The 27,925-nt window shown below is 38.3% G+C and overlaps 1 protein-coding gene across 2 annotated transcripts in view; it reads left to right on the top strand.

Moving 5' to 3' along the window:
* Positions 1-27,925, top strand: part of SLC12A1 (solute carrier family 12 member 1) — a gene marked incomplete at its 5' end in the record, with an annotated part of 47,520 nt that overhangs the window by 7,039 nt on the left and 12,556 nt on the right. Inside the window, 16 exons of one of the 2 annotated variants that reach the window (XM_082005435.1) lie at positions 3,950-4,045; positions 4,690-4,829; positions 5,317-5,427; positions 6,376-6,487; positions 6,976-7,103; positions 10,104-10,188; positions 11,913-12,064; positions 13,697-13,804; positions 14,565-14,688; positions 15,625-15,726; positions 17,580-17,735; positions 19,433-19,532; positions 19,619-19,730; positions 23,636-23,776; positions 25,617-25,723; positions 26,587-26,669. In XM_082005435.1, coding sequence (XP_081861561.1) covers positions 3,950-4,045; positions 4,690-4,829; positions 5,317-5,427; positions 6,376-6,487; positions 6,976-7,103; positions 10,104-10,188; positions 11,913-12,064; positions 13,697-13,804; positions 14,565-14,688; positions 15,625-15,726; positions 17,580-17,735; positions 19,433-19,532; positions 19,619-19,730; positions 23,636-23,776; positions 25,617-25,723; positions 26,587-26,669 — 1,857 coding nt within the window. Of the gene's footprint in view, positions 1-3,223; positions 3,320-3,949; positions 4,046-4,689; positions 4,830-5,316; positions 5,428-6,375; positions 6,488-6,975; positions 7,104-10,103; positions 10,189-11,912; positions 12,065-13,696; positions 13,805-14,564; positions 14,689-15,624; positions 15,727-17,579; positions 17,736-19,432; positions 19,533-19,618; positions 19,731-23,635; positions 23,777-25,616; positions 25,724-26,586; positions 26,670-27,925 lie in introns of both variants that reach the window. The other variant, XM_082005434.1, reaches the window with a different exon arrangement.

The following is a 27,925-nucleotide window of genomic DNA, read 5'->3' as shown; positions in this document are numbered from 1 at the left end:
AACACTGCAAGAATCTCCAGCAACTAGAAGAGCAGCTCAGTAAGGTGCAACGTATCAGTAGTTGTGTGGTACAACTTCCTTTTAATGCTGCTGCTCTGTGGAAGCACAGAAATGTGAACTGCGAGGGCAGTCACTCTGTCACATGATCATACAGTCTAGAATAACGGGGCTCTAATCTTTGACTGGCACCCAGATGTCATACAAAAACCAGCAATCCAAAGAGTGGATGGCAAGTATTCCAGTTTGGATTCTCACAGAATGGAAATACTAAGTAGACATAAGCTGAAGTCTAAACTCCGGCCTTGGGTGTCAACTCTTCTGGTCTTGGATGAAACTCAGTACTCAAATTCAGACTGAATATAAATATAATTCACTTCCTTGTTAATGGAAGTGAAATGAAACACTGAATCAAAATATCTCCAAAATCTTGCATGATTGAAGTCACATTTTCAACAAAATACAGTAACTTTACAGAAGTTTCACTTAAGCAAGACTGAGCTTTTAAAAAAAGGGAAACAAATGAAATGTTTATTAAGAAAAAAAATCATCTACATAAGCTTAAAGAGACACAAATAGAAAAAACCCCCAACAAAACAATAAAAGATCCAACACTAAGCGGAAGAACTTTAGTACTTTTGCAGTGCTCCGTGCATGGCTCTAGCACTGTGCCTGACAAAGGGGTGCTTGCTGATTTTATGATGCATACCAAATGAGAGCGTGCAGCCCAGGGCACTCATAAGTATATGCCTTGCCATGAAAATTCTGCATCTTAATATTGCCAAGACTTTGCTCTGGGGTTTCATGCAAAATTAGTTTTTAAGGGCAGTTTAGTAACTTATTGAGATCATCAAGAAGTATTACTTTGTTTTGAGGTGTGAGAATAGCCATAGGCAAGAGTAATTTACTTTAGAACAACTTACTTAGCAGCCGTATGCCTGGGTTTCAATCTAAACTTTAATCAGATTTTAACATTAATTTGCACCAACATCAGTTACAGCCTTTCTGCTTTCACATTTAATTTTGCCATTTTAATTCATTGACAAGCAGACCCTCCTTTCTTATGGTTTATTGCTTTGCTGTTGCTTTTTAAAATTCCATGCCTTATGTAAGGAAGTTTAGTTTTACTTCTGAAAATGAGACATCAAATTCCATTTGAATAATTTCTCAATGCATTTTCTGAATGTCTTATAAGCAATGAGCTTTAAGTCCCTAGCCAAGCTATTTAAGAAGAACAGTGATGGAAGCTCATCATCACCAAGGCTTGGGGATTTCACCGAGTACTGCTACTAACATGGAAATTAAATGAGTCAGTCAAACCACCATCTGGGCACCATTTATATCCCCATCATTAGAGGACCAGAGAGAGAAAACCCAATTATTTCCATATCCTGATAGGCTGTCTTGGGCAAAAGCTCTTAGAGGTGAAAAAAACCCACCAAAACCAAACACATTCTAACAAGGTTCTCTGTTTATCATCAGCTGGGAAAAAAAGGGACAGTTTGTTCTTGACAAGGTTCCACATCCAAAACAAGTCTGGTATTTCCACCTAACATCTGGGGACTCTCCAAAGACTGTATTTGTACCTATAGATGGAATGGTTAGCCAAAAGCTAACCTAGGGAAAAGAAGCAAGTGTATGTTAACTGAAAATCTGCCCCTGAATATTATAATTATGTTACATTACGTTGTATTACAATGATGTTTTGGTTTGAGTCACTTTATTTTGTGCACTTTTCTTCTTAAATGTTAAAATATTTTAAAAATTAACATTAAAGCCTTCCCAAGCAGATATTACTCATTGAATAAATATCTGACCCTATTTATCATATACATGTTAGCAACAAGAATTGTGAAATGCAATAGAAAAGCCTGGAAAAATACTCCTTAGGATGCACATGTACTTACCAAATAATTTTAAAAGTACTTCAAGAATAATGTGTCTAAGTTATTCAATTTAAGAGTTAACAGCTGATTAAAAGTCATATTGAGTCATTTCTCAGGCACAAAATTTGCATTGTTTAACAATATCCTTCTATGTAACGGTAGGTGAGCAAATGGAATGAGCATTTGGAATTTTTTTTATACAGACCTGCATACAAAATAGGTGCGTGACTAGTTATAGCAAGAGTTCAGAAATCAATAGGATAAACATGATTTATTAGAGGCTCAAATCACTTTAAATAACCTACAATATGTTATATATCATTTATATCTCGCACATTACATAGCTGTATCTTAAAGGATTGTGATAACATGGCTATAATTTAAGCAGCAAAGAACATTCATTCAGGGATTGGATGTTTATAACCATCCAGTATAAACTGAAGTCACAAATCTGATCTGGAAGCCAGATGTAGAAATACAGCAGATAAATCAATGTTTGTAGTACTTCTAGCTGGATGTCAGTTGTAGGATCCAAGTTTCAATTTGGACGAGCTCTGGTCAATAAATATTGCTAAAGGCAATGTACAATCTTCAGTTCCACACTGAAGACCTACGTACCTTATGGAAACAAGAAAGCTATTGCATAAGCATTAGCAAGTTCAGATAAAACTAAGAACCGATTCCATGTTTGGGACCAAACTGTAATTGTTTCTAAATGGCATCTAAAAAGCAGTATTTTCATTTTCAAATGTTTGTCTCATGTTAGAGTAAAACTACCTTTTGCAGGGAAAGAGGGAGATGAGGAGAGAGTAGGGAAGCACAGCACTTGATAGCTTGGCAAGTAAGGATATAGAAGGCTCATGCCTGGGTCTTGTCTCTCTACCTGATAGACTCCTTGTCCTGGTGCACTATGAAACTATACAGTCAGTCTTTCTCTGATTCAGTATTTAATTAACAGATGAAAGACAGCAGCATTCTTACAAGAGCTCTGGTTAATGTGTCAATCTCTTCACTTAAACAGCCAGGATGTCTGTTAAAGGCAGATATAAGTATCCATGCCAAGGGATACTTGTTTGCTCATTTCCTCTGTCCCTTGAAAATCATGAGAGCTTCTGGCTAGGGTACTGCTATCATAAAGAATCACTGCCTGAGGACTGATGGGAATAATTTACTACTGTGACATGGACTCCTTGGAAATGTTCAGCAAACTGCAAGTGGTCAACAAACCATCTTTTCAGTTTATTGCTCTGATTCTGGCCTGAAAATTCAATTTAAAGAGAGAATGATTTGTAGGAATCATGGAACATGAGTAAAATATTTTATCTTCTTACTACTGACAGGTCTTGGAGTAATCATAATTCTTCTCGCCACGATGGTAACCTCAATTACTGGGTTGTCAACTTCTGCAATAGCAACTAATGGGTTTGTCCGTGGAGGTAAAAGTCTTAGGGTTACTAATGCTTTCAAGCCCAAAAAGATCTTTATGTATTATTTTCATATGAGGCAAACCAGAAGGATGGTACACCTAAAGGAACTGGAAGGTAACATTTCTAGCCACCTCTAATCACAATTTATGGCATGTTTGAGTTGTCACTTTTAACGAATCCCTGATTTCAGTTCAATCTGTGAAGTACGTTTCAGATGTTCCTGCCTAATGCTGAGAGAGGGATGGCTTCTGGCTTTTCATGGAGTTCTTCTATTACCTTTCAGTAGGTCTTTCTTATTCAGAGCATTCCAGGTTGGACATCCTTGGACAAACTGAGCATAAGACACCTCTTCCTCTCATTTTAAAGACTGATGCAGATCAGTGGATATCTTCAATTTAATACCTTCTTTATAAAACTTCTTACATTTCAGCCACTCCTTGGAAGATGAGTAAATAATTTTGCTGCAAAAGTGCATGTCAAGTATTTTATGAAATAAAGTTTTAGTGCATTTCAGAGCCTGAAAGTTATAACTCATCTGCTCTAACCTCTGTGGAAAATGGCAAGTTCTTACTACGTCATTTAAGCAGAACAGGTATTTGAAGACACATTTGCAAATATTTTCTTTTTCGGATCTTTCAGGTCTTGGAATCATAGTTATTGGTCTGAGTGTAGTAGTAACAACATTAACAGGTATCTCCATGTCTGCCATTTGCACTAATGGAGTAGTAAGAGGAGGTAAGTGAATATGACCTCATGAAAAATACAAAAAGATTTGGATTAGGAAAAAAAAAGGAATTGATACAACTGTATTATAAGCAAAGCAATAATAAATAAATATATTTGGAGTGATATCTCTCAATGGATCAACAGTAAATTAAAATTTATATAATCTTAAACACTTCCTGACAGTAAATATTAAGTGCCAGTGAGATAACATAAAATAATTAACTGACAAAGGAATATGCTCCACTTAGAGATGCAAAAACAAATTGAACATTTTAACAATGTACCACAGAATATGATCTTTCATGTTAACATTGGGAGAGATCCAAATAAGTTAGAACCTGTCTGGAAGTGAGGTTCTCTCTGCTCTGTGTTACTATATTATGTATAAAGAAAAATTATTTCAAGGTCCAGTTTTGCATGCTAATATGAACTAAAAAGATTTCTGCAATAGAAAGGCATACAGAAAAGCCTGAAGGCAGAATCAGTAGAAAGCACATTCTTTTTTTTATCAGTGTCCTTTATTAATATAGGGCAAATACTGATTATGTTTGTTAGACGAAAAGTGGAGATTCCTGCGGGACTATTTATGCGAGAAAAATGAGCAAAACCTGAGCATTTAGTTGTGCTGAAATAACACTAATTTCTGTCTGCAGGTGGGGCATACTACCTTATCTCAAGAAGTCTAGGCCCAGAGTTTGGCGGATCTATAGGACTTATCTTTGCTTTTGCGAATGCAGTGGCAGTTGCTATGTATGTAGTTGGATTTGCCGAAACAGTTGTAGAACTTCTTAAGGTAAATGCAGATGGTTCATGTATATGATTAAATTGTTTTGTTCTGGTTTTTTTTTGTTTGTTTGTTCTGTGGGTTTTTTTTGTTTTGGGTTTTTTTTGTTTTGGGGTTTTTTGTGTGCTTATTTCTTACATAATAAATTTGTTTAAGTGGTGATACTTTTTAGCTGAGGCTTGAGGGACGTCTTTAGCAGGGAAGAAGCTGGTCTGTCTAAACATGCCATAGAGTGCTTCTCCATTATTTCTACCTTATGAATATATTTCATATATTTCTCAACAAGAATCTCAAAATCAGAAACGGAACAGACATCTAATTAGACAGCCACATAACACCAACTACAGAGAGCCAGCTGGAACATGAAATACAAACACTTGGTCTCACAAATCTTTGAAACTTTGACAGCTCACCGCTTTCTTTTGCACCTTGTTACCTAATCCCAGCAGTTGGACAGAGAGAGGCTGGTTCTAATAACATTTCTTAATCCTTTCAGGAGAGTGATACACTGATGGTAGATGAGTCCAACGACATCAGAATAATAGGTACCATAACTGTTGTATGTCTTCTCGGCATCTCTGTTGCTGGCATGGAATGGGAAGCAAAGGTAAATCTTTAGAAGAACATAAAAGCAAGCAGTATATTAGACTACTGTCCAGCGTTTGTGTGTGAGGAATGCTATACAACAGGTGGAATTTTCAAAAGCACACAGTTTCAGTTTATGCTTTATCTTTCTAAAAGCAATAGCAGTTTAATCATTACATTCAATGAAAGCACAGTTACTGCATGCTCTTCCTTGAACATACATTTAAAAGGGAAGAGGAAGTTTGTGTTCTGCAGACAGCTTGATTATATTGATTTTTATAATTCATGACATCATTTAGAGCCTTGGCTAAGTGCCCCTTTTGCCCTTATTTTTGATGCAGCTTGACAGAATAAACAGTAGTAAAAACAACATATGGTTTTATCACTGTACTCTCTCAAGCCCTACTCAGCAGAAGAGCTCTTTGCTATCTATTCCTTAATCTCTAATGATTTCTGGTATTCCTTCACCTGTAAAAAAAAGTTCAAAATGGAAATTCAACTGGAAATACTTCAGAGAGTGGAATACAGCTATCGAAATCAGGTCCAGAATAGCACCCTTATTTTTACACTCTGCTGTGATGGAGACTAGAACTACTTGTAAGGGAGATCAGAAAAATAAGTACATATTATAACCCTTGAATTGACAATCCACTGCAACTAAACAAATTTTATAACAATATAAAAATGTCTTATACTTGATATTAATGCATTAGCTGTTCTGTTTTGCCTTCTCTTGTAAAGACACTAACATACAATTAAATTATAACTGTATATTGCATAACCCCCTTAGCAAAAAACTATCTGCTCTTGTCATAAGCTGATTCAGCTATCTTGATTCCTGGTGTTTTTGAAAACTACAGAAATTAGTAATCTGTCATAGAGAACACATACAGATAACTTACCATATAGCCATCTCCAGGTTCAATGCAAATTAAAATAGTCAGAAAAATCTTTTTGTTTCTATTAATAGGCTCAAGTTATTCTTCTAATTGTTCTCCTTGTTGCCATTGTAAACTTCTTTATTGGGACAGTCATTCCTACGAACAACGAAAAGAAGACAAGAGGCTTTTTTAATTACCAAGGCAAGTAACCTTACTATTTATCACAAAGTAATGTTTGCATTCTTTTTGGCTTCATACTGAGTTAAGGATTCCACTGAAACAGATCACAAGATCAGGATCTTCTGCCTGAGTTTAAATAAGCTTGCAAGCGAAGGGAATTTATTTCATCTTTAATTTTGAGTCTCTCTGCTGCTGAAGCTGATAGCACAATTAGCTGCACCTTGAGTCATTTATGTATCAGCAGAGCACAGACAAACTTTTACACAGACCTAAGTGCAAGTGCTGTAGTGACACTCCTGTCACTTCAATATGGGTCTGTAGCTCTGAGATGCAGACAAGCACATCCTACTGGGGACCAAACTAAGGAAATCAAATTCACTTTGCTTACGATATGAGACAGATTCAAACCCAGTCGTCTAGATGTGAAAGACTAGCTTATTCATTTCCTTCATTAAGTAACTTTGGAATCAAACCCTGGTGGTATGTTTCATTCTCACCTATATTTGCAGGATCAATATTTGCAGAGAACTTTGGACCAGATTTCAGAAGTGGAGAAGGATTTTTCTCAGTGTTTGCCATTTTCTTCCCAGCCGCCACTGGCATTCTTGCAGGAGCCAATATCTCAGGAGATCTAAAAGTACGTATTTTGTTAACTTCGTAATACTAGCTGCAGGCTGAAAAAAGAACAAGAAAACAAATTATGAATCAACACCGTATTCAGTTTTAAATCATGTCTTATTTTGGGAAGCAAAACTCTCAAGTACCTGCTTTATTATTTAAAAACATCAGTTCACATTTTCTCTCAACATGTGTTATGGCTATTTACACAAATTACTGCATTCTGATTTGGGTGGCTGTATCATTTAAAAGCATGCTTCAATAACCTGCAATAATATATCATTAACGGTCCATTAGCAGCACATGACATAAAATAATTTACATGCGTATCTCTTGGTGCTCTTCTTTTGCAAAATCTCCTAAAACATCATCCCAAAAAGCATACCTGTAAAGCTCATGTTTGTACTGACAAGAATCAGTGGAGACTGGCTTTTTCTATTCAGGGTCATAGCAAGGGCAGAGCAAACAGAGCATTTAATGAAAGCAAGTATGTCCCAATCTCATGTCACTACTGCTGCTCAAAGAAAAAGCTGCAGGTTTGCAGCTGTGACAGAAGAAAGGAGTCTGAAGACAAAGGGAAAGGAGGTCCAAGGGTGCCCAATTGTCTTGCTGTGGCCATTCGGTCAGGTCCCCACTCTCCTCTTGCAGTGTAGCAGTTGTACGAGACGATATTTCCAGAATCTAACCATACTGGTAAATTAGAGACAAGAATTTAGTTTTAACTTCGAGTGCCCTCTAATTTTCATGACTTTGCATGGTGTACTTTATGCAAAGAGCATTTAAAGCTAAATGCAAAGATCAACTAATTCAAAGCTCAGCAAGGCATTTGGTAAAAAATCTCTAGTTAGATGTGGAGCAATGCAATACTTTGTAATATTACAAGAAATTCAGAAATGCACCAAGGGTATCCATAACTCAAGTCTTGCAATATAATACTAAAACCAACACCACCACCAAACAAGAAAACCCAAAACGCCACCCCACCCCAGCCCCACCACAAAAAAGAAACAAAAAGTTACCAAAAAGATGTGGCTCACACCTTGACAGCCCCAGCATGTCAAATGAAGTTATTTGGCTTCATCATACAGACGCATTGACTTGTATACCTTAAGGATTCAACCAAAGGTCTGTTATTTCTGTATTGGCATAGCAGTCACAAGTTCACCAGATCCTACCAACCCTCAGGGCCAGTTCTGTTTCCCTTTCTCACACTGAGTTGCATGCCTCATCTCCTTTGCTTTCAGAGGACTGCTTTTGAAGCCAAGCACAGAGAGAAATATGTAGAAACTGAGCCACTACTAGCGTCTGTAAGATTCCATTTTTAATTAAAAAAACAAAAATCATTGTACTTCTGTCCACTGAGACTGCATCAGCCTCACACAATCTCCATCCTTTTATCAAACAAAAATAATTCTTTTGCCATATATGGTGCTCTCTATACACAGCAAGCTCCCAAAGCAGCAGCACTTCTTTCACAAGCTATTTGAGAATCTGAGCAGACCAAGGGAAGCGGTTCTCCCATTGGCTCTCTGCGGTTGTTTCAGCCTGGCAGTACGTGGGTTTCTATAACCAAGTCCTCCAGGCCGCAGATTCCCCACTGAGCATGTTTAGATGCATTAGACAGGTCTAATTAAATTAACCAGCCTCCCCAGAAATCTAAAAGACAAGCTAAGAAGTATTTTAAAAGTGTAAAATTGACCAATCAAACTTTATTTAGAATTTGTTGCAAACACCTACGTACATGCTTCTGTAGCTGCTGCACACTCAAGTAGTGGCCTAGTCCAAAGCCTACTTACAGAAACAGCTAGTCTTCCTAGTGGCTTCAGTGCGTTTTAGAGCAGGCCCTAAAGTGCTAACATCATATTAAATATGTGTTTAATTATTGATAAAATTTAAAAGTTGCAAAGCTGTAAGAAGCTCTAACTCTAAGGTTTAAGGCTACAGTGTTTAAGATCACAGCATGAGACTCCACAAAAACAGTCATCTAAGACATGCGCACCAGCACTGTATAAATTAAAGTTACCATGATCTGAGGACAAAAAGTGCAAAGCTGCACTTACATGCAGCTTAAGTGACTTTGCAATTATCTTTCAGCTCAATAAATCCATACCTCATTTAAAAAATATATTAATTAGCACAGTTGAATCATTTATCTGTGTTTCACACGACACTCCAAATTTGTATTTTGTTTTTTTTTTCCATGCAACAAGTATCGTTATAAAAGTACAAAAGTCTGTGGCTTAAAATGTATTCCACGCATCTTTGACTTGAAAAACCTCACTAAACCAACTCAGAAAGACAATTCATAAAGAGCACTTGCTAGCATAAACAAACACACTCTAAATTGTAAGGTTGGCTAGTATTAAAATCCTATTTAAAATTACAATGTATAATACAGATCTTTGGACTCTTAGTAACAGTTGTATGATGGAAGCTGATATTGTTGTGAGCCAGTCTGTAAGCATTATAACCCAGCCTTATTAAATTATCTAAATTAAAAGTCAAAACAGTAAAAGGAAGTAGCTTGTTGTGAAGACACAACTAACAATTAATAGCTGCTAATCACAAAAGTACTGTATTCTGTACAGGGTGACTATCCGCATCTACCTTACCAATTAACCAAAAATGGTACGGTCTTGTAACGCACAGGAGTTTGATGGTTAGTTCAGTAACTGTTTACCCATGCCATCATTAAACATTAAAATAAAACCCATTCCAACGTAAAGATAATTTGGAGCTCCCAGAAATGCAGAACTCGGGACTCTCCTGCTGCTATAACCATGACCTCCGCTCCTGCAGAATATCTTTCACTATGTCCAGGATAGGAGCACTGTACCACAGGAGGGCTTCACTGTCTACATGCTGGGACAGGAAATGTTAGTGCAGGTATAAATGATAAAAATCCACCCTCTAAAGGTATCTTCAGACCACAATGTGGCAGGACTCCCTAGCACGCACGTGCAATTGGAGTGCAGCGCACAAACTCACAGTGTGTTTTTTCTCACTGCTTTGTTTTAAGGATCCACAAAGTGCGATACCCAAAGGAACAATGCTGGCCATTCTGATTACAACAGTTGCTTACATTGGCGTTGCAATATGTGTAGGTAAGTACAGAAACTCTGCTTCATGTCTTAATTTATAAAGTTTAAAAAGTCTGAAAGCCTGGTATGCAAATGAATGATTAACCTCACTGCTTTTTCATCCTGTGGATTTATTATGTAGAGAGATGTTTTGATTTTACTGTATGTAAAAACAGCGGGGGAAAAAAAAGCAGCAATCAGCAGAAACAAAGGTTCCTGTTTGGCAGCTGGAATTTTGTATAACTTGTAGGGTTACTCTTCCATTTGATTCAGTGACAAAGACCACTAGCATATAGTATCCATGACCACAGTAAAGATTAAAGGAACCTCTGATCAATCTGCTGATCTTTTGTTCCTCATTCACACTGAAATGTCACATAGCTTCTACTTGCTCTCACTAGCTTTACTGAGCACTCATGAGTAACAGGGTAACACACACATTTTGTATGTTATATGTCAAAACCAGAAATCAATTGCCTGTCTTAAAGAAGATGCACTACGTGACTAGGTGCCCTACAATATTGGAATGTGACGTAAGAAAAGAGACACAAGAGTGAAAAGGATACCTGTACTGAAGCCGTGAACGGTGTTGGAGGAATATGCAATTAAATTCTCATTACAAGGGTACAATAAATCTCTGTTCAAGAAAATTTCTTTCCCTATTTTAATAGTACTGTAAGAAAGAGTGTTGCAAATGACACTCTTCCTTATGAGCAAATACCTCAATACTGCATGAAAGCCCTGAGGGGTACTCCCTTTTCTGGGAGATGAGTCTCAAGTCTTCTTGACTTTTGTGGTTCTTGTACTTTATGCAAAAGGCAAAATACTTGATTCAAGCTGCAGCTCAGGTTATTGCATTATTTGGATCTAAATTTCCCCTGCAATTAAAGCTGAAGTAGTCATTCTTCATTTTCTATTATAAATCTGTATTAATGCATTGTTCTGTTCTCACAAGCAATAGCTGTATTTCAACTTCAGAGCTGTCTACTTTTCAGTGCAATACTTTTTTTTTTCTTTCTGTTTGTATATTGGTTTGCTAAATAGATAATTGTTACTTTGGGACTCTCAGTAACAATGTTTTTGACATATTTGAAGATATCATATAAACTTACATTTTGGCCACTAACAATGTTGAGATCAGCACTCTAAGTTAACTCGATATGCTTCTTCCCATTTCTGGTGGCAAACAAAAAAAAAAGACAGCATAAATATTAATAAAAACAAAAAGATATAGGTAAATTCTCCTGTTTAAAGTTTTTCTCATGATATTGGTATCAGTAGGATTATGACATTTTGAACAGCTGAGGTTCTGGGCCTCTAAAGCAATTGTGTGTCCTTGTTAAACAAACACAAAAAAAAGCGTATGCCTAGACCTAAGACCCTCACTGATCTGTTCCTTTGAATACTGGCACTTGTAAAAGTGGTCACAGGCAGACAACATACTTCTGAGTTAGTTAATTTACTGTTGATCTCTATCTGGTTCTCTACTCTCAGAAATATGCTAGTCCTCATTAGTCAACTGGCTGATTATTTTAAAAGTAACAGAAGTAAATATTTGCCTACAGACAACATGAGAAACTAAGCCACAATACAGGGAAGTAATCTCTGCCCAACATGAAACATTGCTCTTCGGGATGAGACTAAGGCAGCAGTTGTACAAAATGTGTGCAGACTAAGAGTCAGTGTGGCAAGAACATTCTTCTCATGTCACAAGGAAGGAAAATAATAATATATCATTGTTTCCACAGGCTCCTGTGTTGTACGAGATGCTACTGGGAACATCAATGATACAGTTGTACCTGGAATGAGCTGCAATGGATCATCTGCCTGCAGCCTAGGCTATGATTTTTCCAGATGTGCAAGTCAGCCATGTGATTATGGGCTGATGAATAATTTTCAGGTTTTAATGAGATAATATGTATAATCATAAGCAATATATGAATACATAAGTACAAACATGCAAAAACATTATTTGCTGACAACTAACTGCAACAGGACATCTCCTCTTCTCTAAAAAAGTAAAAAGCTATAGGAATAATCAAAGGGAAAAGTCCCTTGCATTCCACATGACCTTCATACTGCCCATCAGTAGCCTTTCCAGCACTCCAGTAAGGTCTTTACAGTATACACTGCTGCATGGTACTTGTTGAAAGAGGAAGCAACATCTTCAAGCTCAAAATCTAAACTTAAGAGAGACCTCAGGAAATCCTGTCAGATAAGCAACTCATCTCATTGCTCTTTACACACAGATGTGATTGTACCTGAGGGGTGCTGTGGTCACTGTTAAAGGTTTGTGCTGCAGTACAAAAAACGGAGTTCTGACTTCTTAAAAAAAGTATCCAAAAATAGTTGAGTGAAAAAAATCAAGTGAGAAGTTATGTGGTCTTTCTCCTAGGCCAGAAAAAGACTGCCTGTCATTTTTATTCTTCAGAATAAAGCTCAGGCAAAACATCAAAGTAAAGCAGTTCTTCTGTGGCCTGACAGCCACGGCTCCCACATGCCTGTTCAGCCCCAGTGCTTCACGGCCTGCGAGAGGAGCTCACCACTAGCCTGCACTTGCTTTTCAACTAGCCATTTGTAGCTTTTAAAGTCACTTGCTTTTTTCTCAGCTGGCTCTGCTAAATGACAGGACTGGTTAACTGCCTTAAAACGGATATGCTGTCCCTGTCACAGACATGTCCTCCCTTTCTTGATCATTTGCCATTCTCACTCCCACCTCAGTTCTGCCGCCCAGACCCAGGACAACCCTTAAATCAGTGACCTCCCTACAGCCATAAACAGAGTTTCACTTCTGGCATTTATTTTTGCCAGACTAAAGTCAGAAAAAAATATGTCTTCATCTGACAAATCTCCAGAACTAACTGGTTTCTTTCCTGGAGTACTTCCTAAACACCAAAAAGCATCTGGCAACCACATCTGTCCACTTCATCTTTTAGCTTCCTTGTCTGGTGCTTCTCAATAACCCTTTTACTTCAGCGGTCACAGAGGCCAGTGCAGCCTCGCTGAGAAGGCTGAGGCAGGCCTGACAGTGACCTTCGTTACTGTTTGCAGTCTGCTATTATGCCAGCACAATAGGACGTTTTCTCTCTTTTTAAAGCCATACTAAATAATCAAGAAAAAAAAAAGCCAAACCAAACTAAAGGAAGTGCCTCCAACCACATTTCATACTTGGGTGCTTTTTCCTGCCGTTTCCATCTTCCCTTCTTGCTACAAGCTGACTATTTTCTCATCAAGTAGAGCCTGTTACTTATAGCAACCAGTTAGTAAAGGAGGTAAGAAAATCTTATGGAGTACTCGTCTGCCTCAGCAGAGCACTGCATACTTGTATAAAAATTCGGCTATACCCCCATTGCTTTGTAATGAAACAGGAATAATAGTATTTCCCTACTTCACAGCTGGTTTGTAGTATATTGAATTTAGAACCGTGAAAAGCAGACACACATAGAAACAGAATACTTAAATGGGTCTGTGATCAGAAAGTATATCCAAATGCAAGCCTGAATATTATTTTTTCCGTCTTTTTTTTCTAAAGGTGATGAGCATGGTGTCTGGCTTTGGTCCTCTCATCACAGCTGGCATCTTTTCTGCTACTCTGTCATCAGCTCTAGCATCTCTTGTCAGCGCACCCAAAGTTTTCCAGGTAAAATTAAACTACCCATTTCCTTACACTCTATTTTACTTCAAAGACATACACTTTAATTGAACTCTATGTGCCAAATGTGATAGTTTTAGACACTGACACATGTAGGAGGAAAAGGCAGGGAAAACAGTATGTAGAATGTTTTTCACAGAAATAGGCAAGTCTTGTCACCTTTATACAAGGGTCAGCATTTAGGATCATAATGTTTTTTTGGTCAGAGCTCATCTTTGCTCCAGGGGGATACATATGTGCTTGTTATAGATAACTTTAAGGCTACTTTCAGGAGCACTTCTATATCCTTACAGAAAGCCACCCTGTAAGCACAGGAGTGCCAGGAATATGCAGGAGCCCTGAGGACCATAAGATGCAGGTGCTGGCAGATGTGCTCGAACAGACTGTCCAGAAGCTGCCTGGGCAGCAGCAATGTGGACAGAATGGGAATAGAGGGCATGGGACAAAAAGATAACCTGTACAGCTTACACCCAGCCACTGATTTGTGCCTCAGTTTCCTCCAGCTTAGACTCTATTTAGCAATTCAGTTAATCTTTTTTCAATGCACTGAATAAGTATTAAATGCCTGTGATACTGTTTTCCCACTATATACTAATAACTTATCACCTTATTTGAATGTTTATGTGCCACAGCAGTAGATGTACTTGAAGTGCTAAGATAGATTTCACTTTTGTTTAGCAAAAGCCTAGCAAGCTATCCTCATAGACTGAACTTCTGCTAAGAAAATTAAGTCTGATTTGTTTCCCAGGCTCTTTGCAAGGACAACGTCTACAAAGGGCTCCACTTTTTTGCCAAAGGATACGGAAAAAACAATGAGCCCATCAGGGGATATGTTCTCACCTTCGTGATTGCCATGGCATTCATTTTGATTGGTTTGTATATCATTACACAACTGCTATAATCTCATGTTTTGAAATTATATGAACTGGTATTTCAATACAATTATTAGCTATGGTTAGAAAAATTTCCAGTCATGTAAGCTCTGACATAAGCCCAAGGACACTCAAAGCCCTGGTAGCAATTCCAGTATTCTTAAAGAAGGCAAAAAGAAACCAACAGGGACTCTAGCACCACCTCAGCACCACCACAGCCTCATTTTCAAAGATGTGGAGTAGATGCAATTCCTGTTCACTCCGCTGGAAGAGGGCAGTGCTTAGAACTGTATCACATCAGGCGAAGTGATCAACTTCGGAAACGGTTTTCCAGTTCGTATTGCACATAGGTCTAAGGTAATTCTGAGATAATTAGGAAGCCTACTCTGCCAAGCCATCCCCACAGTCAGGTCCAAAGCAAATGCCAGTTTGCCAGCACTGGTGGTAGAAAACAACTACCATACCTAGGGGTGTGGGGATTTTTAAATTAGTTTTTCCAAGATTTGAAATTCAAACTGTGTGACGCTAAATAAATGGGAAGTTTAGTAGAGTGAATTCAGATTGCCACTTAAAAAGCAAAGCAGCAAGTTTTAACCATAAGTCTTTTGTGAAATGCATGTGTCCTCTCAATTATGTATTTAAAATCCTGAAATTTACACCAGATCTACATCATTAAGAGCCAGTCTGTAGAATCAGAGTATCAGGTATAACCTTGCATAGCACATAATATTATTAAAATCAGCATCAGCAGACACTACTTAATATGAATGAAGGTGTATCAAGGTGGCCTTAAATTAGTACCACATGAAAATACCCAAGCTCTCTCTGGATGACAAATTCAGACAGTGTCCAGATTTAATGCATGGTCAGGAAAAAGCTATCCAACAATCTAGGAAACTGGTGCCTATGTCTGACTTGTGTGTGTGTGTCTTGCAGCTGAACTGAATACCATTGCTCCCATCATCTCCAATTTCTTCCTGGCTTCATATGCTTTGATTAATTTCTCCTGCTTTCATGCCTCATATGCAAAATCTCCAGGTAAGTCTGCATTCACCAGTGATTTAAATGCGGGCTTCATCGTCTGATCTGTGCAAGTTTTTTGACTGTATGTCAGAGAAAGCTGCAGTACCTGTAAAATATCCAGGCTATGTGATCTGAGGTTTTACTGCTCTCATTGAATATGATGACATTTTATTTATCTCCAAAAGATAAAAATAATGGCTCTAGTCCTTACATTCCCTACAGTTGTACAGGATGAAAAAGACTTTGGTGGATGCCACTGGAGCAGAACAGCTCCTCAGGGTGCTTTTTTCCTCTCGCTATCACACAACATGTCTGGATAAAAACCTATGCCAACCCTCGCCACATAAAATAAGCAAGATATAGTGGGGAACCATTATGCCTTTCTCCTCCAAATCTACACTGAAATTTACAGGCAAGTTCATAAGAACAGTAATTGCGCTAGAAGTTACACTGCCTGGAAGGGAACATACAGAAGAAGAACAGGTCCACCAAAGAGCATCAGCACAGCTCTGCAGCGGCTAGTAGCAGAACTGTAAGGTGAGGTGCAATGAGGTCCTGTTCAAGTTCAAGGGTAAATTGAGAGCCCCTCTTTACATATGTGCAGCAAAGGAACATACTGACTCTCAGGCTTGGGTGCCACCACAGCAGAATAATTCTCATCATCTTAATTAATGAAGGGGTGACATCTTAAGGACTGAAGCTAATCAGCTGAGCAACATTGTTTTTGGAACACAGGAAAGAATTTCCTGCTGGTATGAATCAATTATTCAATTCAAGGAGCAAGGAATACATTTTTGACTTCCAGTGTGAAGGAACTGCAGTAGTGACATAAATGCCTACATCAACTTCCTTCCTATAGATCTGCACGGTGCCATTTGTTCAGAGGGCAGACAAGATGAGCACTTCTGCTAATTACCTGCACAGCTGAACAAATGCAGATCTGCTCTACATGGCCTTGGAGCAGAGTAAAAATTACCTCTATAGACTTCACATGCATGCATCTGACTCTACTCTGCCACTACTTAACATTTCAGACAAAACTGCAGCCATTTCTCTTTTCTCATTTCCTCCAGTTAATTTCTGCCAATTCACAGTGATAGATTATAATAATTGCAAGGCTGCAAGAGAGCAAATTTCTTCGCAGCAAGACCTTCCCATTCCCTCATTATAAAGATGATCCAAGATAGATTTGCTCAGCATCTCCTTGTATCTTCCTTGTTTTTCCCTATCTCCAAACAGTCTGCTCTGTGGAACACCTGGCAGAGACCTGCAAACCATGGAAGCTCACTGCTTGCCGTATCATTTTAATTGCTAGCAGGGGATGGATTCAGTACTGCGGCTGAAGAGCAGCAGGAATAATACCTTTTAAAAGTAAACTCCAAATGATTTTATTTTTCTGCAGTGAGGCCAGGCCATTTCCAAGTTTAAAACAGGTGCACTTACAGTATTGGGATAAACTCTCCTCTCAGAGTTTAGCTCCCATTAATAAGTTCTACGTGTATGCATCAAAAGGACACAGTAGCCAATTACCTGCAGTTAGAGGAAAATCTATTTTTAGTTCTGAACCAGTGAGCTTTAATTTGGAAAAAATACATATAAACAGAATGGTTACTCAAAGCCAGGCTGGACAAAGCAATAGGAAAGGCTTTGTAGTAAAAGGCTTGTAAGCGTATAGAAATGTATATCAGCCAACACCCAAAAGCATCTGTTGATACTCACAATGTGTGAGAATTTGCACATATCACTCCCACCCCTTCTGACAGAGCCTGAAACAAATTGCACATGGGTTTGTATGGGCAAAATCAGCATATCACCATTTGATCAATAGATTTTATGTTCTTCCAATTTTCTCCATTCTCTTTAAACAGGTTGGAGACCTGCATTCAGATATTATAACATGTGGGTGTCACTTTTTGGAGCCCTGTTGTGCTGTGGTGTCATGTTTGTCATTAACTGGTGGGCAGCTCTCATCACTTATGCCATTGAGCTCTTCCTATATATTTATGTAACATACAAGAAACCAGGTAAGGCCACAAAACACTATTATTTTATATATATGTTATGTAGCCAGACAGGATTTTACAAGAATTAATTCTGCTTACAGAATTAGACATTACTTTGTCTCTGATACCCTTCTTTAAAGGGAAGTCTGGAGCATCCCATTAAATGCCACTTTATATAATATATATAATTTATATAATATAGACTAAGATGATAATCTAGTCCAGGGCTTTGTGTAAACATTCCAGTACACCAGTTTATTCCCACCACATCTGCACTACTTGAGTATCAGTCAATTTTTTTCCATCCAGACACAAAACCTTACCTGAAATTTGCTGTGCTCTTAGCTGACTTCTCTGGGAGGTCCACGCTTAAAATGTAAACCTGCTGCCCATTACACAACAAAAATGCAATCTGAATTACTCATGAACTGATCATCCTCCAGCACCTTCCTACAATTCCTCAGTAAATAAGAAAGATGGGCACACTGTACTGCTGGAAAAAACTGCTCAGTAGCTCAGCAAACCACAGGAGCTGTCCTCAAGAAATCTGTGTGCTAATGCAATACAGCACCAGCATGAGACTGCACAGTCTGGTTATTCATATCCAGGACAAAACTAACCCAGTTCCAGATTTCAGTGCTAACCATCTTTCTTTTGCAGTAGGAAAAAAAAAAAATAAACCCCACAACCCAAATAAGAGAGGCAAGTTTCTCAGCAGATCTGCTTTCATTACAGCTAGCTTGGGATAGTAACATCTGGTCCGAGCCCGTGTTATTCTTCTCTGTGTATATTGCTGCACTGTTGCGTGTCCTCTCTATTTGTGCTCTCACACCCACTGGGATAGTCTATGGTTCTCTTCCAGTGAATATCATCAGCTGTAGGAGAACGAACCTGTCACGAGACAGTTGTCAAAAGCATTTGAGGATTTCTAGCCTTTCCCAGTATACTGCCAGTGTTCTTGCCACAAAATAGCAGCTAAGTATGGTTAAATTCACTGGAGACACTGTACAAAAGCTATCTATCTCCTGCTCTCTAAAAGAGTGACTTTTGTTTAGCACTTATTTACCAGCAACTGAAGGGTTCAGAAAAGACTGATATTCCTTAGAAAAGACTATCTCTACACAAACCTCCACTTAGTTGCACTAAGTATTACTTTTGTATCCTGGCATAATGGGACTTGATCTGCATTCATGTAGACCTCAAAATGTGGAAAGCTGTTTCTTATCTGCCTCCATCCACCAAACAGCTGCACAACAACGAGAAAAGATGTATATGCCAAAATTGGTTTTGGACAACAATTTTTGACCTACATAGTAGAACACAGCTAATTTGAGCTAGAAATGTTCCTTCCTAATGGTTTCATTTGAACTTCCTTGAAGTCCACACCAAATATATGACTCAGAACTGTCCATTTTATACATGGGAAAAAGGACACAAAGTTAATAGAACAGAGAAGAAAACAGCTTTTAAGCAGAGGAAGAACATTCCCTACAATTTTTTTATAAAGAATGAGACAATTTATTTGCATGTTTGTTTTCGCATCACACAAGCAAAACTTATTCTATTATGATGCACAAAGAACGATAGCTCTGTATCTATGAAGCATGAGTGAATATACCCTGCTTTGGCTCATAGATAACACGATTGATGACTTTTGTAACAGAACATACGGAAAAGCCCATGGCTTAATATGCATTATTTATCTTTGTTATATGCAGATGTAAACTGGGGCTCTTCTACACAGGCTCTTTACTATATTAATGCCTTAGACAGTGCTCTGGCATTAACTACAGTAGAAGACCATGTGAAAAACTTCAGGTAAGATTTCCAGTGAACAGTAGAATGGCTTATTCTGAATAAGTACATCACCCAATTAAATACAACCTCTTTTTTCCTCCTAACAGACCCCAATGCATAGCATTAACAGGAGCTCCTATGATCAGGCCTGCTCTTCTAGACATCACACATACTTTCACAAAGAACAATGGGCTGTGCATCTGTTGTGAAGTGTACACGGTAAGGTCAACTCATATAACTCTGAAAATTCAGCACCAGTGGGTGCTGCAGATCTCCATTACATGTTCCGCTCCCACTCAGCATGCAACGTTCCGACTGGTGCTGACTGGCCTCTGTGCAGACCATGAAAGAGATTCGCGCTGTGAATAAATTTTGTCATAAGTCTTGACAAGAAAGCTATTGGCCGATACAGAGCCTCCTGGTAAATGCCTCATTGAGATGCATTTCAGAGTTCATAGTAGATGGACCAAAAAATGGTTTCAAAAAAATAAAGCATTACAAGGAAAGATTTTTCTTTTTTAAACAGATACAAGGCTTAAAAACAGATAACAAGGCTTAAAAAAACCCAAAACACAAAAATGAAAACTTGAAGGATTATAGTGCAAGAGTCAAATTACCCAGGCTCTGTTTTCAGCTTTGAAACTGATTTGCAGTGTTGGGATTTGGCAAGTAATTCATCTCTCTTTGCAGTGGTTTCTCCAAAACTGTAACAATGCTAATTTTGAGGATAAACATGCGCTTCTGAGATCTAAAGAGAGGAGCAAAATATATCTCTAGTTATAAATACACAAGAAATGATGTATCTTAAAGAATGAAGATCTAGTCTGTCATTGCGACAGAACAAAAATAGATGGGTTTGTAGTGTAGAGGAGAAAATGTATTTTAAATATTACAATGACCTTTTAATTCTGAGAGGAAAAAAAACCAGCTCATGGCACCAAATGGGACTGCAGAATCTAACTAACAGAGTCAGTCCAGGCAAGATAATGCATTCCTCTACAGGAGCGTAGGAATAATTCATTTGATGCTGCCATATTGGAGAAGTGAGTACAGAAGATCTGTGTGTGATTCTTCCCAAATCAAATGAATCTATAAAGAGTGAGTGGTCCTAATTCTTCTCTATTGTAATTATTGTTAGCTTTCCCACTGCATTCAGGAAGCGTAGAATCATTCCCAACAAGATCCTGAGACTATGCAGCTTCCTTAAGTTGAGTTTCAGCAAGTTTTCTGAATTCTTAGGCATATTTCTCCACTATTAGTACTTTCTATGGAGAACTGAGATTTCATTCCTGTCTATACAAAAACCCTATGTCTATTTTGCTAGTGTAAGCATTTTCATTGTTTTTTAAAGTTATTATTTCTTCAGTAACTTAAGCTAAATTTAATTTGGTTGGTAATAAAAGTGTGACACAATGAACCTTTGTGATTTGCAAAACTGTGGTAAAAATTGGATGATAAAATTCCAAGGGACCATGTTGAAGAGCAGCCTACAATATATATCATAACAAATACCCCAAAAAAATTTACCCATAAATATAATGCCCAGCACATTTTGCCTCAAAAGCTGACATGATGCTAGCTATGCATAAAGTTTTGAGACACCATGCCAGACAGAACATCTTCCTTTCCTTTTTCCCAAAGGGCAAGAAACTTTCCAAGAAGATGATTACAGATCGTTCAGAGATAGATAAAATAAATATGGCAACTGAACATAAGGATAATTTAAAAGTTATTTGTCTCTGAGGTTGTGGCTGCATGTTGGGTTGAGCAGTCTGTCTTTCCAGTAAAAAGGGCTGTTTGGCTTTTACTCCCTGCCTTCACGTAAAATATTTTTGCAAGGTTAGTCTTCAGTCTGCAAATTCACTGGACTCCTTGTACAATTGCACAAACATTAACACTGATACAAAGGACGAGTAGGGAAGGACACAGATAGGCTATCATCTAATAGAAGGGTGGGACTGTCCCCTTGGCCAGCAAAAACATATTGTGCAAGTCAGTTGTGAAACTACCTTCAGGTACTCTCCTTAGAGAGACTGGGAAGAAGGGCAAGACTTTTTTTTCCTCCTCTCCTTACCCACAAGGGAACTTCAGTCTTATTGTTCAACTTATTCCCAGCTCTTCACAACGCTCTTCCAACAGTCAAGATAAAATTCTTCTGAAGTTACACCCATTAAATACAAACAAACTCCAGTAAATTTACTATCACCCAAGAATATAGCATGATCTTATTAAAGGAAGATCACATAACTCTCCCATACTTCCCTTTGTATTTCCCAAATAACCATAAGAAGTTCAGGAACATACAAGAGGGACAACATCTGAGCGAGCATCAACCCAGCCTACTTTTGATCAGGTCAAAACTCACTTTATTTAATAGATATGTAATACTGATGAAAAAGGCACAGAAAAACATGAAGTGGGAAATCTGCCAGGTCATTTCACAGCTTCTTTCTCAATGCTATTTTCTGATTTTTTACATGAAACTAGCTGGAAAGTTTATTTTGAAGGCCTTGCCTCCTCTTCTAGCAGCCTATGCCAATTCACTGCAAGTAATACTACATCTATATAAACATATACTACATCCCATTTTCTTCCAGGAAGGCAAAAAAAAAAGTTTCGGTTGGGCTGAAAAGGTTTGAAAGAAGGACATCGTGGGTTTACATTCAAAATTACCTTTTAGAAATTGATTTTGAATTAAGTGATCCTTCCCATACATATAATTTTGGAGAGAATTTCTTTCAGTTTGGGTTTTACACTGTTTTTGAGTGGGAAATAAATTTTGAGCTTACAGTATTTGCTATGGAGAAAAAAAATCTAAATCTCCCTCAGCTCTATTTTAAACAGTTTCCCAGCTTAGCAGAAGCAGCTACCATATACTCACTTACTTTAAATGTGAACAATTTAAATATGAAATCTGAAATACAATCACCTGAGCACAAGTTTACCAAGTCTTCCTAGCTTTATATCATAGGAAACTTCTGATTTCTCTAGTCATCTGTTCCACTGGAACCAAGATTGCAACTTGCCAGCATCCTCAAAAACATCAGAAATTTTAAAAAGTGCAAAGGAATGACTTCTGCATAAAATGAAACTCTGCAGCAAACTAAAGTTCAAAACTATCTGTTTATAACAAACCAAACTGGTACCACTTGCAAAGTTAGGCACATGGAAACACTCAGTGGATTCCAAGTGCTTCCAAGCCAGCTCTATCCTTCTTGCAAGTGTAATTACTGCTTCTGTCTCTGATGTTGCTGGACATGCTCCCACAGTTTACAATTCTGCTCTTCTATTCTGCCTTGGAAAGCTAAGACTACCCGTCTAGCCCAATAACACTAAACCCAGTATTTGAGACTCCCGAGAGTCCCTCTCACTGCAGAAGATCTGAACTACTGATTCAGCTTCCTAAAGACAAGATGAAAGGGAATATACAAAGCCTAGAAAATCTTACACTCAAACTTAAGAGCACAGATTTTTCAAAATCAATTAAATTCCAGATACACACTTCACAAACTTATCTCAATCTTTCTAAAGGCCATGCTTGCAGACTTGATGTCTTCCCTGGGCCTAATCTTTTGGGGACCCTGCTCATTCTCTGCTGTCAAGTCACTGTATCATGTCTTGTGACTTGGATATGCATATGGATTTTGTCTTATTAAATTACCAGATGACCACTGGAAGAACCTGGTGGCAAAGGCATTTGAATCTTTAATTGTATGGCAACAACCCTTTTCTCTTACTATTAGTAGACAGGAGCTTAACCATGTATATTTAGATGTGATGAGACTTTTTTATGTAGTCAAGTCAGGGACGGACTTTATTCACTCCGAGATGCTTCATCATACCTTAGATATTTTTCTAAGATGTTACAATCTATAGCAGTCCTTCTTTCTGTCAGAATCACTATATTTAAGTAGCATTAACAGCCTCAGCCCTCTCGAACAGAATGTGAATTATGTTAGCAGCACAGTTATTTTCAAAGGGCTGAATCTCTGTGGACCCTTTTTGGAAACGTATTTTTCTGACTCTCTCCATTCACTCCCACAGCAGACTAGGTAACTCCTTCAAAATCACTGTGTGATGTATAATACAAAGCCTTCTTAATAATATTTTATTGTATCATGCAGGGACCACGCAAGCTGTGTGTAAAGGAGATGAACAGTGGCATGGCAAAAAAGCAGGCCTGGCTCACAAAGAACAAAAGAAAAGCCTTTTATGCGGCAGTGGCAGCTGACAGCTTCAGAGATGGAGTCAAAAGTCTGCTTCAAGTAAGCTTTTTGTTTACAGAACACATAGAAAAGTGCTACATCAAAGCATCCCTTTATGTAAAGCATTACTGTTTACTTGTTAAGAAGTCCTATGTATATATGGTTAACGTTATAAACAGAAAGGGCATTCTGGGGGTACATATATATTATATTATGTTTTTTTTCATAAAGAGATCTAGTTCTGGGCTATGGAATTATGAGACAAGACAGACTGATTCTCTCCTAAATGAACAAGACACTATTATTAAAAAAAAAAAAAAGAGTGCGCTCTACAGGGCAACATATGAATGTCTATGCAGCCAACACTTGATACACTTCAAATCAATTCTATTGTTCGGTATTATGCGGCATATTAAATATCTGAGATCATTTCTGCATTCATTGAAAATGGAAAATATGTAATATAAGTTGCCTGCAAACACAGAAAAGGCCATCTAAATAAAAGATTCTGCAGTGTTTTTCTATTACTCTAAGAATACAGCAGATCATTTCCAATAGTCCATTTAAAATGGCCTTAATGAAGGCACAGAGGTACTATTTTCGTATTTCCCATTTCTCTCTCACACATATATGAATATTTAAATATATAGGTACTGAGGCAAAATGTAGAGAAAATTCCCATCCTTTGCACAAAATACACAGCTGAAAAGACATCAGTGCAAACTAAGACAGTAGGGAATCAGCTAAAATACTCTGGGTAACAGTCACCCACTGGTAGCCTACCAGGGCTCTTTGTACATGTGCTGAATGGACAGTACAATTGAGCAAGGTGAAATATTATTAATAAAGATCCCTTTGTTCTACCAAAGCCTCACAAGGACACTTCATCTTGGGTTTATACATTGTCTCAGTAGGAGGTTCTTCTGATGTTTTTGAGAACTGTTACAGTCTGATGATCTCTTCCTTTCCATTACTGCTTAAACACTATTGCGAAAGTCAACTACTGGACCACAAATAATTCCCGTCCAGCAAACAGAAGGATAACCATATCATCGTTATTGCAACCTAAGGACATCTGCATTGCTTTGCCAAACAATTATTCATTTAAATTTAAATAGTGTAGGTATATCAGTGCTACTCAGAAAAGCCCACCAAGGTTCCAACAGTTTTTATCTATTTTCTTTTTGCTAGTAGTAAAAATTGGCAAGTGTAACAACTTGATAAGTTGGTGTATTCGTGGGTCTCCTCCTGAAGGTTCCCAATACATTGAGTATTTAGATTGCTATAAAACTTAGGTTAGATGAATCTAGATCTGATAACCCTTATTCGTCCAGGCCCAGCTTTGGAGGCAATTTAATACCTTGACAAACCATTTGTTCTTCCTATTTATAAACTGTAATTTTATCTATAAAGCATGCTCAGCTAACAGAACAGCAGCAGTTTCTAAGTTCAAGGCAAAAAAAAATTATTCTTAACAGGATATGCCTTCTCTGCATATCCAAGGTGTTTTAAGAGACTTCAGACCCAGTTCACTATTGAATATTCCGAATCTGATAAAAGCTTTAAGCTATTATGTTAGAATGAGCATACAAACAGTGCTTGAACTCTCTCTTGATTCCAAGTTATTGAACCATTTTAATAAGAGCATGTCAGAAGAAATGCAAATGAATGCTAATTTAGCAAAAGTACATTTCTGTCATCTAAAATCATTTATAGTTGGAATGATTTAGAGCTAATCTTTCTGCTTTCTGCATGGGTATGAGCATGAAGGACATTCATGAAATGCAATATAGTTGCAAGTGTCTCCAGAACATTACTTCAGTTATCTTTTGCCATTACTTTTCATTTACAGTAAAAGTATGTGTGTGTCCCTTCTCAAGCAGTGTTTTAATATTGTTAGGCCTCGGGCTTGGGTAGAATGAAACCAAATACCTTGGTGATTGGATTTAAGAAGGACTGGAGAAATGCCACTGCCATGCAAGTTGAAAACTATGTGGGCATTATACAGTAAGTCATAGTTCAGCATCTCCTTTTTTTTACTCCTCTTAGACTAGATTAACATAGCATTTCCATATAGAATTTGATATGTAGATACAATGTAAGAAAATACCTACAAATCTGGGTTCACATATGCTCGCTCTGTAACAGAAATTTCTACCCACTAAAAGGCTCCTTGGCTTCGCACACCTAGCAAGAACTGATTAGCAAACATCTGGCACTGTCAGAGCTGATGTGGTTTGACAATGCTACATAAAGAAGCCATACTGCTGTCAGCAGTGCTTTTGCAAAACTGTATTTTCCCATTTTTAGTGGGCAGGAGCTCAGAGAAAATAGGGAATATTCTCTCTTATCATGGAATTCTTCTTTTAAGCCTAGAAGACAGAGGAAGAGCCTTGCTTCAAATCTCATGTGTGTCCAAGGCTCAGCAGCTCTGTGGGTTGGGATTTAGCTAGGAAATAGTCATTTAGAAACAAGCTTCTCAGATTCTTGCTCAAAATTCACCTGTAAAGCTGAAGCAAGTTAAAGAACATCAAAAGCCACCCCAGCTTTGCTATTTCCTCAAAGGGAGAAAAAAAATAACCCAACAGCAACCTAGTTTCTAAAAAGTGTTGTCAGAAAGACCCATTTCAGGAAGAGCCTATCTGTTCCAATGCCCAGTGATGCCTTTTTTTTTTCAACGAGGGAAGAAAGTTTATAGTACTTCACTTAATCTTGGGCAATTCCTTCTGCAATTTTACCTAGAGCAGCCTAGTACATGGTAGTAACACCTCCCTGTGAGCTAACACTTTTACTGATGTGGTCTAAGTAGCTTTCCTCACTGACATGTATGATATAAAAGGCTATTTATTCTTCTTTTTCTTTCTTTTCAGTGACGCCTTTGATTTTGAGCTTGGCATGATTATAGTCAGAATTAGCCAAGGATTTGATATATCTCAGGTCCTCCAGGTTCAAGGTATGTGGTGACTTAATAGCCGAATATCTATGCTGGATACCTGCTCAGCACAAGAAGGAATCTGGTCGACACTTTCAGTCACTGTCTGGTTTCTAGAATAGCCCCTACACCCCTAACTTCTACAGTTCCTCCTTGCTTCTGCAGTTTCAATCCTGCCTGAAACCCTTGCTGAAGCACTGGCAGTGACCAGAGGAGGCCAGGACTCCCATATTAAGGGGCTCTGCACACCAGAGAACTCAATTCTCAAAGCACAGGCAGAGAATAAAGCAGTAAAATCATGTTGTGCCACAGCAGGCAGTCACTCTGCAACATGTTTCCTTCCGTCGGCACACATTCCTCCCTCTGCCTACCTGAGGTCTCTGGGGCTGGTGGGAATCAGGAAGCTGCACTTTAGTACCACCTCTGTGGAACGCTGGGGCCCAGAAAGTTCCTACCCATGCACAAATATGGAACCCACAGGAAACATCAGTTCTCTTTCACCTTTTTGTGCATTCTTCTTTAGATTAGCAGTGCATATCTCAAGGGGAAACAGAAAACCTTCCACCATACCACAACGGTTCAGGGAGACATGCCACCTTGGTGGAAAAGGTAGAGACAGAGCAGGCAGGCAGCTGCACCTAAACAAAGGGCTTCCAAGAGCCACATACAGTGGTGGCCTTCGTTTTTCCTTTTCCTTTTTAGGACACAGAGGTCTTACTGGTTCCTCAGGTACCCCGGGGATGGAATGACTCCATATAAACCCCCCATCAGAACAATTCTCTAGGTTTTCAGTATGACAATTTTCCCACTTCTCCTAAGTATATCCACTTGAACAGAAAAATACAGCCTAAACCTGGACATTACTCCTAGCGTCCCTTGTTCTCCCCATCAGATAAATGTTTTGTGTTATAAAGGAATTAGATAAAAATCTATAGACAAGCAACACAGGCAGGCATACAAAGAATGGCGACTCTTTGCTGCCGCCTGCTGTAAATCTGCCTCCAGCTTCTTCCCAGTTTCCCAGAGATGCACAGACCGTTCTCAGAACTGCTTAGGAGAACACCCAGAATGGATGGAAGTACCTTAGCTAATTAAAAACAAAATTAACTCCCCATCAAAGAGGACGGATGAGGCAACCCTCAAAAGCAAATCGCCTCTCAGAATTAAAAGGCGCCAGAGACTCCTTTAAGAAATAAGGGTAGATTAATATTCACCCAGCAGACTTGGCAGCTTGATGCGCATGGATAGCTACAGGGCAAAACTACAGGGACTTAAGA

This window comes from Phaethon aethereus, assembly GCF_964289735.1.
Source record: "Phaethon aethereus genome assembly, chromosome: 12".
NCBI lineage: Eukaryota > Metazoa > Chordata > Aves > Phaethontiformes > Phaethontidae > Phaethon > Phaethon aethereus.
This window is presented reverse-complemented; position numbering and strand designations above follow the sequence as displayed.